The 15607-nt window shown below is 40.4% G+C and overlaps 1 protein-coding gene across 2 annotated transcripts in view; it reads left to right on the top strand.

Annotated features, from left to right (window-relative positions):
* ZNF692 (zinc finger protein 692) overlaps positions 1–15607 on the top strand; it is an 82030-nt gene that overhangs the window by 41538 nt on the left and 24885 nt on the right. For both annotated transcript variants that reach the window (XM_053692377.1, XM_053692376.1), the window contains exons 5-7: positions 11263–11439; positions 11513–11612; positions 11760–11831. In XM_053692377.1, coding sequence (XP_053548352.1) covers positions 11263–11439; positions 11513–11612; positions 11760–11831 — 349 coding nt within the window. The remainder of the gene's footprint in view (positions 1–11262; positions 11440–11512; positions 11613–11759; positions 11832–15607) is intronic.

Here is a 15607-nt window from a genome sequence, read left to right as displayed (position 1 = left end):
GTCATTGTCACGACCGACGCCAGTCTGGTGGGCTGGGGCGCGGTCTGGGAACCCCTGAAAGCTCAGGGTCTATGGTCTCGGGAAGAATCTCTTCTCCCGATAAACATTCTGGAACTGAGAGCGATATTCAATGCTCTCAAGGCTTGGCCTCAACTAGCAAAGGCCAAATTCATAAGGTTTCAATCAGACAACATGACGACTGTTGCATATATCAACCATCAGGGGGGAACAAGGAGTTCCCTGGCGATGGAAGAAGTGACCAAAGTAATTCAATGGGCGGAGATTCACTCCTGCCACTTGTCTGCAATCCACATCCCAGGAGTGGAAAATTGGGAAGCGGATTTTCTGAGTCGTCAGACATTTCGTCCGGGGGAGTGGGAACTCCATCCGGAAATCTTTGCCCAAATAACTCAATTATGGGGCATTCCAGACATGGATCTGATTGCGTCTCGTCAGAACTTCAAGGTTCCTTGCTACGGGTCCAGATCCAGGGATCCCAAGGCGACTCTAGTAGATGCACTAGTAGCGCCCTGGACCTTCAACCTAGCTTATGTATTCCCACCGTTTCCTCTCATTCCCAGGCTGGTAGCCAGGATCAATCAGGAGAGGGCTTCGGTGATCTTGATAGCTCCTGCGTGGCCACGCAGAACTTGGTATGCAGACCTGGTGAATATGTCATCGGCTCCACCATGGAAGCTACCTTTGAGACGGGACCTTCTTGTTCAAGGTCCGTTCGAACATCCGAATCTGGCCTCACTCCAACTGACTGCTTGGAGATTGAACGCTTGATTTTATCAAAGCGTGGGTTCTCAGATTCTGTCATTGATACTCTTATTCAGGCTAGAAAGCCTGTAACTAGAAAAATTTACCATAAAATATGGAAAAAATATATCTGTTGGTGCGAATCTAAAGGATTCCCATGGAACAAGATAAAAATTCCTAAGATTCTATCCTTTCTACAAGAGGGTTTGGAGAAAGGATTATCTGCAAGTTCTTTGAAGGGACAGATTTCTGCTTTATCTGTTTTACTTCACAAAAAGCTGGCGGCTGTGCCAGATGTTCAAGCTTTTGTTCAGGCTCTGGTTAGAATCAAGCCTGTTTACAAACCTTTGACTCCTCCTTGGAGTCTCAATTTAGTTCTTTCAGTCCTTCAAGGGGTTCCGTTTGAACCCTTACATTCCGTAGATATTAAGTTATTATCTTGGAAAGTTTTTTGTTTTTGGTTGCAATTTCTTCTGCTAGAAGAGTTTCAGAGTTATCTGCTCTGCAGTGTTCTCCTCCTTATCTGGTGTTCCATGCAGATAAGGTGGTTTTGCGTACTAAACCTGGTTTTCTTCCGAAAGTTGTTTCTAACAAAAATATTAACCAGGAGATAGTTGTGCCTTCTTTGTGTCCGAATCCAGTTTCAAAGAAGGAACGTTTGTTGCACAATTTGGATGTAGTTCGTGCTCTAAAATTCTATTTAGAGGCTACAAAGGATTTCAGACAAACATCTTCCTTGTTTGTTGTTTATTCTGGTAAAAGGAGAGGTCAAAAAGCAACTTCTACCTCTCTCTCTTTTTGACTTAAAAGCATCATCCGATTGGCTTATGAGACTGCCGGACGGCAGCCTCCTGAAAGAATCACAGCTCACTCCACTAGGGCTGTGGCTTCCACATGGGCCTTCAAGAACGAGGCTTCTGTTGATCAGATATGTAAGGCAGCGACTTGGTCTTCACTGCACACTTTTACCAAATTTTACAAATTTGATACTTTTGCTTCTTCGGAGGCTGTTTTTGGGAGAAAGGTTTTGCAAGCCGTGGTGCCTTCCATCTAGGTGACCTGATTTGCTCCCTCCCATCATCCGTGTCCTAAAGCTTTGGTATTGGTTCCCACAAGTAAGGATGACGCCGTGGACCGGACACACCTATGTTGGAGAAAACAGAATTTATGCTTACCTGATAAATTACTTTCTCCAACGGTGTGTCCGGTCCACGGCCCGCCCTGGTTTTTTAATCAGGTCTGATGAATTATTTTCTCTAACTACAGTCACCACGGTTTCATGTGATTTCTCCTATGCATATTCCTCCTTTACGTCGGTCGAATGACTGGGGAAGGCGGAGCCTAGGAGGGATCATGTGACCAGCTTTGCTGGGCTCTTTGCCATTTCCCGTTGGGGAAGAGAATATCCCACAAGTAAGGATGACGCCGTGGACCGGACACACCGTTGGAGAAAGTAATTTATCAGGTAAGCATAAATTCTGTTTTTTCTGATTATCATTCCTTTAGTAGGTAATCCAGACTTTAGTGGACAAAAATGTAATATGATATTCTAGAGCTATAACTGTTCACCCAGTTTCTTAAGATAATAAAATATATTTGCAGAGAAATTTACATGAACTTGGCTATGAAGAGTTTGCAGACTGATTTACATACATGCAGTTGGTATATTATATTAATATGCTCAAACATAATGGAATACTAAACCCAAGTTTTTTCTTTTACATTTAGCCACCAATCGGCAAGCTCTACCCAGGTGCTGAACCTAAAATGGGCTGTCTCCTAACCTTTAATTCCTGCGTTTCAAATAAAGATACCAAGTATAGCGCTGCGGAATCTGTTGGCGCACTACAAATAACCGATAATAATACCAAGAGAACAAAGAAAAATTGATAATAGGAATAAATTAAAAAGTTGAATAAAATTGCATGCTCTATCCGAATAATGAAAGAAAAAAAATTGAGTTTAGTATCCATTTAAAACAAAATATTTAATGAGAGCTTTTAACATTTTTTATTTTATTTTATTATATATATATATATATATATATATATATATATATATATATATATATATATATATATATATATATATATATATATTTTGACCAGCATAATGCAAAACAGAATTTATCCGTCCCTTAAAGGTTCTGAAGAACAGAAGGAATCGCCAACATTTTGTGAAATCTAGGAATTGGAAAAGGACCTGTTGCTCATGAGCAGGGCTTTACCCATGTGTTTAACCACTTTGCATTTTGCAGGGGTTAAATACAGAGTTCCATGGCGGTTTTTTATAAAAAATGACATGCTTATACAAATTAGAGCATATCTTTTGTTTACTTCAGTGTCTCTTTAAAAGAATAGTAAAATCATCAATATCCACTAATATGCAGTAATTGAGCATTTCAATTTTATCATGGTAGTATTTGACACTTAAAGAGATAGTCTAGTCAAAATTAAACTTTCATGATTCCGTTGGTATCTTTATTTGAAAAAGCAAAACATTTAAGCTTAGGAGGCGGCCCATTTTTGGTTCACCACCTGGGTAGCGCTTGCTGATTGGTGGCTGCATTTAGACACCATACAGCAAGCGCTACCCAGGTTCTGAACCAAAAAGGGGCCGGCTCCTATGCTTGTTTGCTTTTTCAAATAAAGATACCAAGAGAATGAAGAACAATTAATAATAGGAGTAAATTAGAAAGTTGCTTAAAATTACCTGCTCTATCTGAAACATGAAAGTTTAATTTTGACTAGACTATCCCTTTAAAGTGATTGTAAACTTTGTCTTTTAATTCCACACTATGTTTAATTATTAAAAAAAAGAGGGGCACTTTCATTCATTAAAATAATTCAAAATGCTTCATTCTTAAACTAAAGCCCATTTAGTAAACATTGCGCTGTTCCTCCGCCCGCATCTCATACTTTAAATAAGTAGGAAATTATATACAAATGCCAGTGCTACTTGTTGGATACATTACATTGTTGGATGATTAGAAACAGTGTACATATTTGGTGATATTGTTGGAAATAGATTTGGAATAAAATTGGCAATATGATGAAATCATTTTTGATAAGCAAATTATCTTAGATCCTTATGTTATGCACCAGAAACATAAAATAAGGTTATATCAAATTTGTCAGGGACCAGAAATTTAGTCATCTTTTTTTTTTTCTATCTGAAGACATAATAAGGACATTTATTTAATTTCATTCTATCACAATGATTTATCACAAGAATATTTTTTTCTCTTCACAAACATAACAGTAAATATTTTTTCCCAAAATGATATATTGCAAGGTTTTTGTTTTCCTTTCTTCTTCATCTTCTCCTCATCTCATGGACTCCATTAAATAACTATTTCCTTGGGATTTTGTAGGTTGATATTTTATAGAATATCTGAAAGTTGATAAATGACTTTCTCATTTAAAGGGACAGTCAACACCAGACTTTTTGTTGTTTAAAAAGAAAGATAATCCCTTTATTACCCATTCCCCAGTTTTGCATAACTAACAATGTTATAGAAATACACTTTTTACCTCTGTGATTACCTTGTATCTAAGCCTCTGCAAACTGCCCCCTTGTTTCAGTTGTTTTGACAGACTTACATTTTAGCCAATCAGTTCTATCTCCAGGGTAACTTCACGTGCATGAGCTCAATGTTATCTATATGAAACACATGAACTAATACCCTCTAGTGGTCAAAATGCATTCAGATTAGAGGCAGTCTTCAAGGTCTAAGAAATTTGCATATGAACCTCCTAGGTTTAGCTTTCAACTAAGAATACCAAGAGAACAAAGCAAAATGTGTGATAAGTAAATTGGAAAGTTGTTTAAAATTACATTCCCTATTTAAATCATAAAAGTTTTTTTTGGACTTGACTGTCCCTTTAAAGGGATAGGAAAGTAAAAATTAAACGTGCATGATTCGGTAGAGCATGTCATTTTAAGAGACTTTTAAATTCACTTCTAGTTTCAATTTTACTTTGTTCTTTTGGTATGCTTTGTTGAAAAAGAATGTGTACATATTTTTCCCTACTGGGAGCTAGCTGGTGATTGGCAGCTGCACACATTTGTCTATTGTGATTGGCTGACTATATTTCAGCTAGCTTCCAGCAGTGCATTGCTGCTCCTTCAGCAAAGGAAACCAAGAGAATGAAACAAATTTGAAAATAGAAGTAAATTGTAAAGTTGTTTAAAACTGCATGTTTATCTGAATCATGAAAGAAACATGTTGTATCATCATGTCCCTTGATTTAAGAATTATAATATATAAGGAATATCTAATTTTGCTATATATGTTTATTTATTTATATATATATATATATATATATATATATATATATATGTATGTGATAATGTATATTTCTTCTATAAAGGTAAGACGAGTCCACGGATTCATCCTTTACTTGTGGGATATTATCCTCCTGCTAACAGGAAGTAGCAAAGAGCACCACAGCAGAGCTGTCTATATAGCTCCTCCCTTAGCTCCACCCCCCAGTCATTCTCTTTGCCTACTCTAATTACTAGGAAGGGTAAAGTGAAAGAGGTGATAAAATATTAGTTTTTTAATTTCTTCAAGCAAGAGTTTGTTATTTTAAATGGTACCGGTGTGTACTATTTACTCTCAGGCAGCAGATGGATGAAGACTGCTGCCTGGAGGATGATGATCTTAGCATTTGTAACTAAGGTCCAGTGCTGTTCCCACAGAGGCTGAGGAGTACAGGAAACTTTAGTGTGAGGAATGTTTTCATGCTATGCAGCAGTGAGGTATGTTCAGTCATATTTTTCTGGAGAGACTGTGTATTTCAGAAAGGCTGACATTATACCCAGGAGGGTAAGGGTAAGCAGTAATCCTAGAGCTAATAAGAAGGGCATTACTAAGCTTGCATAAGGGGCCAATATGGATATAATACATATATGGTTGACACTGACTTGTAAATGTTTGTGGGCAAACGTTTTTATGATCTGGGAGTGCTTTAACGTTTTGTGACAATAACTTTTTAGGCATCTTTATTGAGGGCACACATGGCTTAATTTCTGGGTCTCAGAACCCACATGGCTAGTTATAACCGCTCTGGTGCGGTTCTTTGAGGCTGGAGACATCGAGTGGGCGGGGCCTATTTTCGCGCCTCAGATGCGCAGTTAGTTTCTCGCAGCAAGCTCTAACTCCTGACGGCCCTGGTGGATGTTTTGGGCCAAATTGAAGCTTTAACCCCACATTTACTATCCCTGAGGGCAGGTAGGGCTACAGCAGGGCTGTGGCAAGGTGCTGAGGGTGGTTTTTCCGGATCTGGGCCTATTTTCAATCCGGTTTGCACATTAAAGGGTTAATTGTTAAAATACCTTGTGGGGCAATCTTAACTACATATATTGTGTCTGCTTACAAAATTTTGAAAAATTTGGTGCATGTTTAGGCAGTTTTGCAGAACGTGTATGCCTTTTTTCTCTTAAAGGCGCAGTACCGTTTTTAAGATTGTTATTTTTTTCACTAAATAAAGTGTTTTCATGCTTGTTTGTAGTCATTACTAGCCTGTTCAACATGTCTGACATTGAAGAAAGTCAATGTTCAATATGTTTAGAAGGCATTGTGGAACCTCCACTTAGAATGTGTCCCTCATGCACTGAAAGGTCAATAAATTGTAAAGAACATATTTTAGCTACTAAAAGTATGTCGCAGGATGATTCTCAGTCAGAAGGGAATCAGGTTATGCCATCTAATTCTCCCCAATTGTCACAACCGTTAACGCCCGCACAAGCGACGCCAAGTACTTCTAGTGCGTCTAATTCTTTCACCCTGCAAGATATGGCCACAGTTATGAATACTACCCTCACAGAGGTTTTATCTAAGCTGCCTGGGTTGCAGGGGAAGCGCAGTAGGTCTGGTGTGAGAACAAACGCTGAGCCCTCTGACGCTTTATTAGCCATATCCGATGTACCTCACAATGTTCTGAAGTGAGGGATTTGCTGGCTGAGGGAGAGATTTCTGATTCAGGAAATATGTTCCCTCAGACAGACTCAGATATGACTGCTTTTAAATTTAAACTAGAACACCTCCGCTTATTGCTCAGGGAGGTTTTAGCGACTCTGGATGACTGTGACCCTATTGTAGTTCCAGAGAAATTGTGTAAAATGGACAGATTCCTAGAGGTTCCTGCCTACACTGATGTTTTCCGGTCCCTAAGAGGATTTCAGAAATTGTTACTGAGGAGTGGGATAGACCAGGTATTCCGTTCGCTCCCCCTCCTACTTTTAAGAAAATGTTTCCCATATCAGACGCCGTGCGGGACTCGTGGCAGACGGTCCCTAAGGTGGAGGGAGCTATTTCTACCCTGGCTAAGCATACAATTATACCTATTGAGGACAATTGGGCTTTCAAAGATCCTATGGATAAAAAATTAGAGGGTCTCCTGAAGAAAATATTTTTTCATCAAGGTTTTCTTCTCCAACCTATTGCGTGCATTGTTCCTGTAACTACTGTAGCGTCCTTTTGGTTTGAGGCTCTGGAAGAGGCTCTTCAGGTTGAGACCCCATTAGAGGATATTCTGGATAGAATTAGGGCTCTCAAACTAGCTAATTCTTTCATTACAGATGCCGCTTTTCAACTGGCTAAATTAGCTGCGAAGAATTCAGGTTTTGACATTTTTGCGCGTAGAGCGTTATGGCTTAAGTCCTGGTCTGCTGATGTGTCATCAAAGGCTAAGCTTTTAGCCATCCCTTTCAAGGGTAAGACCCTATTCGGGCCTGAACTGAAAGAGATCATTTCACACATCACTGGAGGGAAAGGCCATGCCCTTCCTCAGGATAAGACGATTAAGATGAGGACCAAACAAAATAATTTTCGTTCCTTTCGAAACTTCAAAGGTGGTCCCTCTACCTCTTCCCCTGCCCCAAAGCAAGAGGGGAATTTTGCTCAATCCAAGTCAGTCTGGAGACCTAACCAGACTTGGAACAAGGGTAAACAGGCCAAGAAGCCTGCTTCTGCCACCAAGACAGCATGAAGGGGTAGCCCCCGATCCGGGACCGGATCTAGTAGGGGGCAGACTTTCTCTCTTCGCTCAGGCTTGGGCAAGAGACGTTCAGGACTCCTGGGCTTTAGAAATCGTGACCCAGGGGTATCTTCTAGATTTCAAAGATTCTCCCCCAAGGGGGAGATTCCATCTTTCTCAATTGTCTGTAAACCAGACAAAAAGAGAGGCATTCTTACGCTGTGTAGAAGACCTATATACCATGGGAGTGATCTGCCCAGTTCCGAAAACAGAACAGGGGCAAGGGTTCTACTCCAATCTGTTTGTGGTTCCCAAAAAAGAGGGAACCTTCAGACCAATTTTGGATCTCAAGATCCTAAACAAATTCCTCAGAGTCCCATCCTTCAAGATGGAGACTATTCAGACTATTTTGCCGATGATCCAGAAGAGTCAATATATGACATTCCTATCCACAAAGATCATCACCAGTTCCTCAGGTTTGCCTTTCTGGACAAGCATTACCAGTTTGTGGCTCTTCCCTTCGGGTTGGCCACAGCTCCCAGAATTTTCACAAAGGTGCTAGGGTCCCTTCTGGCGGTTCTAAGGCTGCGGAGCATAGCTGTGGCGCCTTATCTGGACGATATTTTAATCCAGGCGTCGACTTACCAACTAGCCAAGTCTCACACGGACATCGTGTTGGCTTTTCTAAGATCTCACGGGTGGAAGGTGAACGTAAAAAAGAGTTCACTTATCCCTCTCACAAGAGTTCCATTCCTGGGAACTCTGATAGATTCGGTGGACATGAACATTTTTCTGACGGAGGTCAGGAAATCAAAAATTTTATCCATCTGCCGAGCTCTTCATTCCATTCCTCGGCCGTCAGTGACTCAGTGTATGGAGGTAATCGGCTTAATGGTAGCGGCAATGGACATAGTTCTGTTTGCTCGCTTGCATCTCAGACCACTGCAACTTTGCATGCTCAGACAGTGGAATGGTGATTATGCAGATTTATCTCCTCAGATAAATCTGGACCAAGAGACCAGAGACTCTCTTCTTTGGTGGTTGTCACAGGATCATCTGTCCAAGGGAATGTGTTTCCGCAGGCCAGCGTGGGTCATAGTGATGATGGACGCCAGCCTATTGGGCTGGGGTGCAGTCTTTAACTCCCTGAAAGCTCAGGGTTTGTGGACTTGGGAGGAGGCTCTGCTCCCGATAAATATTCTAGAACTGAGAGCGATATTCAACGCGCTTCAGGCGTGGCCTCAGCTGGCGTCGGCCAGATTCATAAGATTCCAGTCGGACAATATCACGACGGTAGCATATATGAATCATCAAGGGGGAACAAAGAGTTCTCTAGCGATGATAGAGGTTACCAAAATAATTCGATGGGCAGAGACTCACTCTTGCCATCTATCAGCAATCTATATCCCAGGGGTGGAGAACTGGGAAGCGGATTTTCTAAGTCGTCAGACTTTTCATCCGGGGGAGTGGGAACTCCATCCGGAGGTGTTTGCATAATTGATTCAGCAATGGGGCACACCATAATTGGATCTGATGGCGTCTCGTCAATACGCCAAACTACCTCGTTACGGGTCCAGGTCAAGGCACCCTCAGGCAGTACTGATAGATGCTCTAGCAGTACCCTGGTCGTTCAACCTGGCTTATGTGTTTCCACCATTTGCTCTCCTTCCTCGTTTGATTGCCAGAATCAAACAGGAGAGAGCTTCGGTGGTTTTGATAGCACCTGCGTGGCCACGCAGGACTCTGTATGCAGACCTGGTGGTCATGTCATCTCTTCCACCATGGACTCTGCCACTGAGACAGGACCTTCTGATTCAAGGTCAGTTCCAGCATCCAAATCTAGTTTCTCTGCGGCTGACTGCTTGGAGATTGAACGCTTGATCTTATCCAAGCGGGGTTTCTCGGAGTCGGTCATAGATACCTTGATTCAGGCTCGAAAGCCTGTCACCAGGAAAATTTATCATAAGATATGGCGTAAATATCTTTATTGGTGCGAATCCAAAGGCTACTCATGGAGTAAGATCAGGATTCCTAGGATTTTGTCCTTTCTCCAAGAAGGATTGGAGAAGGGGCTATCAGCTAGTTCCTTAAAGGGACAGATATCTGCTTTATCAATTCTACTGCACAAACGTCTGGCAGATGTTCCAGACGTTCAGTCGTTCTGTCAGGCTTTAGTTAGAATCAAGCCTGTGTTTAAACCTGTTGCTCCGCCATGGAGTTTGAATTTAGTTCTTAAAGTTCTTCAAGGGGTTCCATTTGAACCTATGCATTCCATAGATATTAAGTTTCTATCTTGGAAAGTTCTGTTTTTAGTTGCTATCTCTTCGGCTTGAAGAGTTTCTGAACTATCTGCATTGCAATGCGACTCGCCTTATCTTGTTTTCCATGCTGATAAGGTGGTTTTGCGTACCAAACCTGGATTCCTTCCTAAGGTTGTTACTAATAAGAATATTAATCAGGAAATTGTTGTTCCTTCTCTGTGTCCTAATCCTTCCTCTAAGAAGGAGCGTCTATTGCACAACTTGGATGTGGTTCGTGCTTTAAAGTTTTACTTGCAAGCGACCAAAGATTTCCGTCAAACATCTTCTTTGTTTGTTGTCTATTCTGGAAGACGTAGAGGTCAAAAAGCTACGGCTTCCTCTCTTGCCTTTTGGCTGTAAAGTATCATCCGTTTGGCATACGAGACTGCTGGACAGCAGCCTCCTGAAAGAATTACAGATCACTCTACTAGAGCGGTGGCTTCCACATGGGTTTTTAAAAATGATGCTTCTGTTGAACAGATTTGTAAGGCTGCGACTTGGTCTTCGCTTCATACCTTTTACAAATTTTACAAATTTGATACCTTTGCTTCTTCGGAGGCTATTTTTGGGAGAAAAGTTCTTCAAGCAGTGGTGCCTTCTGTTTAACCATTTGTCTTGTCCCTCCCGTTCATCCGTGTCCTGTAGCTTTGGTATTGTATCCCACAAGTAAAGGATGAATCCGTGGACTTGTCTTACCTTTATAGAAGAAAAGTAAATTTATGCTTACCTGATAAATTAATTTCTTCTATGGTAAGACGAGTCCACGGCTCGCCCTGTCATTTTAAGACAGATTATATTTTTTTGATTTAAACTTCAGTCACCTCTGCACCTTGTAGTTTCTCCTTTTTCTTCCTGTACCTTCGGTCGAATGACTGGGGGTGGAGCTAAGGGAGGAGCTATATAGACAGCTCTGCTGTGGTGCTCTTTGCCACTTCCTGTTAGCAGGAGGATAATATCCCACAAGTAAAGGATGAATCCGTGGACTCGTCCTACCATAGAAGAAATTAATTTATCAGGTAAGCATAAATTTACTTATTTCTGTTGTTCTTTGGCTCTTTTTATACACATCTGACTTCTCTAACATCTGTAATTTATCCTTTTTATAATTGACATTACATTGTTTTGTACTCTCGCTGCCTATATTGCAATCCACCATCTTTCCCTCCTTCTTCTTTTCATGTCCTTTAGAATGTTTTACTTTTTGATTTTTGTTTCAGAACAAGCAGATAAAGATGAGAATGAGAATAGCCAATCATTTGAATCCTCCTCCCAGACAATGGCAAGCGAGTCAGGTGTAGTGACACCTGTTTCTTGCAGAAGTTCCTCACGGCAGGAAGAGACTTCCACACTAGACCAGATCCCAGAAGAAAGCACGATCCCCGACAATACACAAGGTGAGTGGATGTGTAAGGGCCCATAAACAGTTCTATGGAAAAGTTGCTGTCTCTAACTCTTTCTTCTCTACAGACTCGGACATTGAGTCTGTTCCTGAATCTGATTTAACTATGGAAACATTGGCAGATATGACTACGCTTCAGATTGTACCTCCTGAGATGGACAGGGAAAGGTAAGTAAATGTTTTACATAAATATGTTGTTAGTTTAGGTTTGTTGTAGTATATTTTTTATGTATTTTTTTGTGCATCTTTCTTTCCTAGTTTACTTATTAAAGACTGAAATAGTGAGCGGCTTTTCTTGATTATTTTTTTTTGTAGCAAGAAGGAACAAGGAACAGTGGTAAAAGGTCACTCAGGTGCTAAAAAAGGTCAGAGCTGCACTCCTGTGAGGTAAATTGGGTGTCCAAATCTTGTTTTTTGTGGTGTAAGAGGTGAATAACTTGAATGTTGTTACACTGTGTGAGAAATGCCATGTGTATGAGTTTAGTACAGTGAATGAGAAATATTTCTGAGGTTCTCTCACAATAGTATTTAAGTAGCAGGATGGAGCGAGTGCACCTTTAAAAATAATTAGATAATAATGAGCTAAATAATTTTTGAGTGGTTAAGAATATGCTCTACAACCCTTCTAAGAGATAGCAATTCCTCCAAATTGTTATCGATGTAAAAGTTAGAACGGACAAGTGAAGGGGAGCTAAGTATCAATTAATTAGAAAATAATTGAAAAATATTAACAAAGTGCTTTTAATCGTATTGCATCGTGGTGGGTGAACAGATATTAAAAATACAAAATTTGTATGTGTTAACTGGTTTGTGTGGTGATAAAATAATAATAAAATAATAAGATTGTGGAAATCAATATAAATAATAAAAAGAAAGAATTAGGTATTGTACAAAATGTGACAATTTTTATATATTGAACAATGTAGCGAATACAAGTTGTAACAAATACTAGCAGGAAAGGAACAAATGCAATTTTAATACAAAATGGTATATATTGAAAAATATGCAGATTAAAAAAGAGGCAAATTAAAAAGACCTAAAATACATATTTGCACAATATATATGTGTCGTATGTGTATCTCACTGCAGTGGATAAAAATGGTCTAATAAAAATTGTATAAAACAACCAAAGTTAGGGTAGTTTTGATAAGAGCGGTTGATTGTTAGAACAGTGCCTTATAAACACCTTATAAAAGTACCTTAGAAAGTAGTGGTTCTCAAAACTACTTAGTGGTTTAGTGGGATCCGTTGGAAGACATTCATATGGATAAGCTATTAGTAATAGCTAAAAAGGGTTCTTTTGTGGATGGCGGTTGTCTCAATACTATTTATCAGTATGGACTCCGGTCTGATAGCAGGTATCTGATTCCAAATGGAGTTTTCTTTGTTTAAGGTCCTGTGGGATTTCCTGTAAATCGCGGTGTCCCAATACTCTCTGTCAGTATGGACTTCAGTTCGCAAATGAAGGAGAAAATTCTTTGGAAGTTGCGGTGTCCCAATACTCTCTGTCAGTATGGACTTTTGGATCCTTAGCTGAACCAGTGTGTAGCAGCAGTTGGATTTCTTGGGATCCGTTTGGCGGCAAAAAAGGGTTCAAATTTTAGAGTACCGGCTTTTTTCAGAAGTGACCGGCTTTTTCAAACTGAACGGTTTTTTCAAATAACCGGCTTTTTCAAATTGCCCGGCTATATATGCAGTGTTTCAGAGTGTAGGCAGCTCTGCGCGTTTCGGCCGTAGCCTTTATCAAGAGCTGCACTCCTGTGAGGTAAATTGGGTGTCCAAATCTTGTTTTTTGTGGTGTAAGAGGTGAATAACTTGAATGTTGTTACACTGTGTGAGAAATGCCATGTGTATGAGTTTAGTACAGTGAATGAGAAATATTTCTGAGGTTCTCTCACAACCCTCATTAAAAGTAAGAATTTATTTCAGTGCCAGATCCTCTCCATGGGAGGCAGCCCACATTTCTCTGGGATTTTCAGTTTTTGGGCTAAATTATTACGTGCCCCGCAAATGGGCAAAATTACCCATTTGCGGGTGCACAATAATTAATCAGCTGTAGCAATTAGCGCTTATAAAACTAACCAGATCAGATCTCTGGTTAATTTTACAAATGTCTCCAAAATAGTGTAGTGTATTTTATAAAAAAAATAAAGATAGCGCTTGCTGATTGGTGGCTAAATGTAGCCACCAATCAGAACGCGCTATCCAGGGTGCTAAACCAAAAATGGGCCGGCTCCTATGCTTACATTTCTGCTTTTTCAAATAAAGATACCAAGAGAACAAAGAATAATTGATAATAGAAGAAAATTAGAAAGTTGCTTAAAATTGCATGCTCTATCTGAATCACGAAAGAAAAAAGGTGGGTTCACTATCCCTTTAATATCCCTTTAAAGGGATATGGAAACCAAATATTTTCTTTTGTGAGAAGGAGCGGTGAGTTTAGCAGATATATTAACCCTTTCGGGTCCTTTGTCGGAATATATCCGACAAAGCGTTTTACCGCATGCAGTCAATCGCCGGATATAGTCCGACATTTCCAATTTTGAATTTCACAGCTAAATAGCGCCATCTAGCGGTAACTTGCTATTTAGCTGAGAAATTCAAAAGTGTGGCGCAGGTTTTATTTAATTTATAGGACCGGAAAGGGTTAAGATTATAGGTGAGCAAGTGGTGGTCTGAAACAGGAAAGAGGCAACAGTTGAAATCAAATATAGCGCAGAGGTAGGAAAATACCAGGTAAATAGCGTGTCCATCACGGTAAGTTGGAAAGTTTAGGGGCAGATGGGTTATCAATGGGAAGTCACCAAGTATTAAAGTGGTTATATTGGTAGAGAGAAAGTGAGGAAACCAGGCGGCAAAGTTGTGCAGGAGTTGAGAGGTTGGTCCAGGAGGGCTATAGATGACTGCTACTCTGAGAGAGGGGGGGGGGGAATAGGCAAATGCAGTGGACTTCAAATGAGAAGGAAAGAGATGGGAACGGGGGCAGGTTCTGATAGGTGCAGGAGGAGAGCAGGAACCCAACACCACCACCATGCCTCTCACCTGGTCTAGGTGTATGGCTAAAGTGGAGACCGCCATACGTGAGATCAGCAGTGGAAACAGTGTCAGAAGAACATAGCCAGGTTTCGGTAATTTCTAAAGGGTTGAAAGCGTTAGAAACAAATGTAAGCTTGTTGTTGACAGAACGAGATTTCCAGAGAGCACAAGAAAAGAAAGGGGAAAAGCGCTGTGGGTTAGTGGAGATGAGATTGTTAGGATTGCGTGACCTAGATTTTTTACTGTGGGAGATTGAGCAAGAGTGTAGAAGTGTGGTGATGTCTACTAGGCCAGCAGCAAGCAGTAGAAGGGGTGAGAGTGAGAAAAGGTGTGAGTGAGAGTTGTAGGAGCGAGTATGACTGGAGGCAGACGAGTTAGATGGGGAACTAATTCTAAAGAGACCTAGAAGTTCATGAGAGGACACCACAGAGGAATAGAGAAGGAAGGGTGAGATATGGATGGTGTGGGGGTTATTGTAATAGGGACGTGCAGAAGGGCAGAAAGGACATGGAGAGCATAGTGCAAGTGTAAAGTTAGTGAGGATTACCTGTTAGTGGGTTGTTAGAGATGAGGATTGCAGTTAACCCTTAAGTTTCTAATTCCAGTTTCAAACTCAATAATGCCACTTGTAACACAGGGCCACTGATAAAACACAGGGCCCAGAAGATTTCAGACACCTGGTTACTTACAGCCTGGCTTACACACTTGCAAATTAGATTGAAGTTGGGAGAACAAATGGGAAAGAAGTGTAGGCTAAAATTACAAACATATAAAAGTAACAAAACAGTTTGAAAGGGACATGGATATGCAGCCTGGTTAGTTTTTAAAGCATATAAATAGCATAGCAAAGTAATACGGTTTGATAATATTATCAAAATTTGCTTCATTCTCATGTTATTCTGTGTTGTGGAGATGCCTAGGTACCTGGAGCACTACATGGCAAGAAATAGTGCTGCCATCTAGTGCTCTTGCAAAACTGCTGCCATCTAGTGCTCTTGCAAAACTGCTGCCATCTAGTGCTCTTGCAAATAGATAACATTCTTACAAAACTGCTGCCATCTAGTGCTCTTGCAAATAGATAACATTCTTACAAAACTGCTGCCATCTAGTGCTCTTGCAAATAGATA

Source organism: Bombina bombina, chromosome 9, assembly GCF_027579735.1.
Source record: "Bombina bombina isolate aBomBom1 chromosome 9, aBomBom1.pri, whole genome shotgun sequence".
Classification (NCBI taxonomy): domain Eukaryota; kingdom Metazoa; phylum Chordata; class Amphibia; order Anura; family Bombinatoridae; genus Bombina; species Bombina bombina.
Note: the sequence above shows the minus strand (reverse complement) of the source record. Positions and strands in the feature narration are given on the sequence as shown.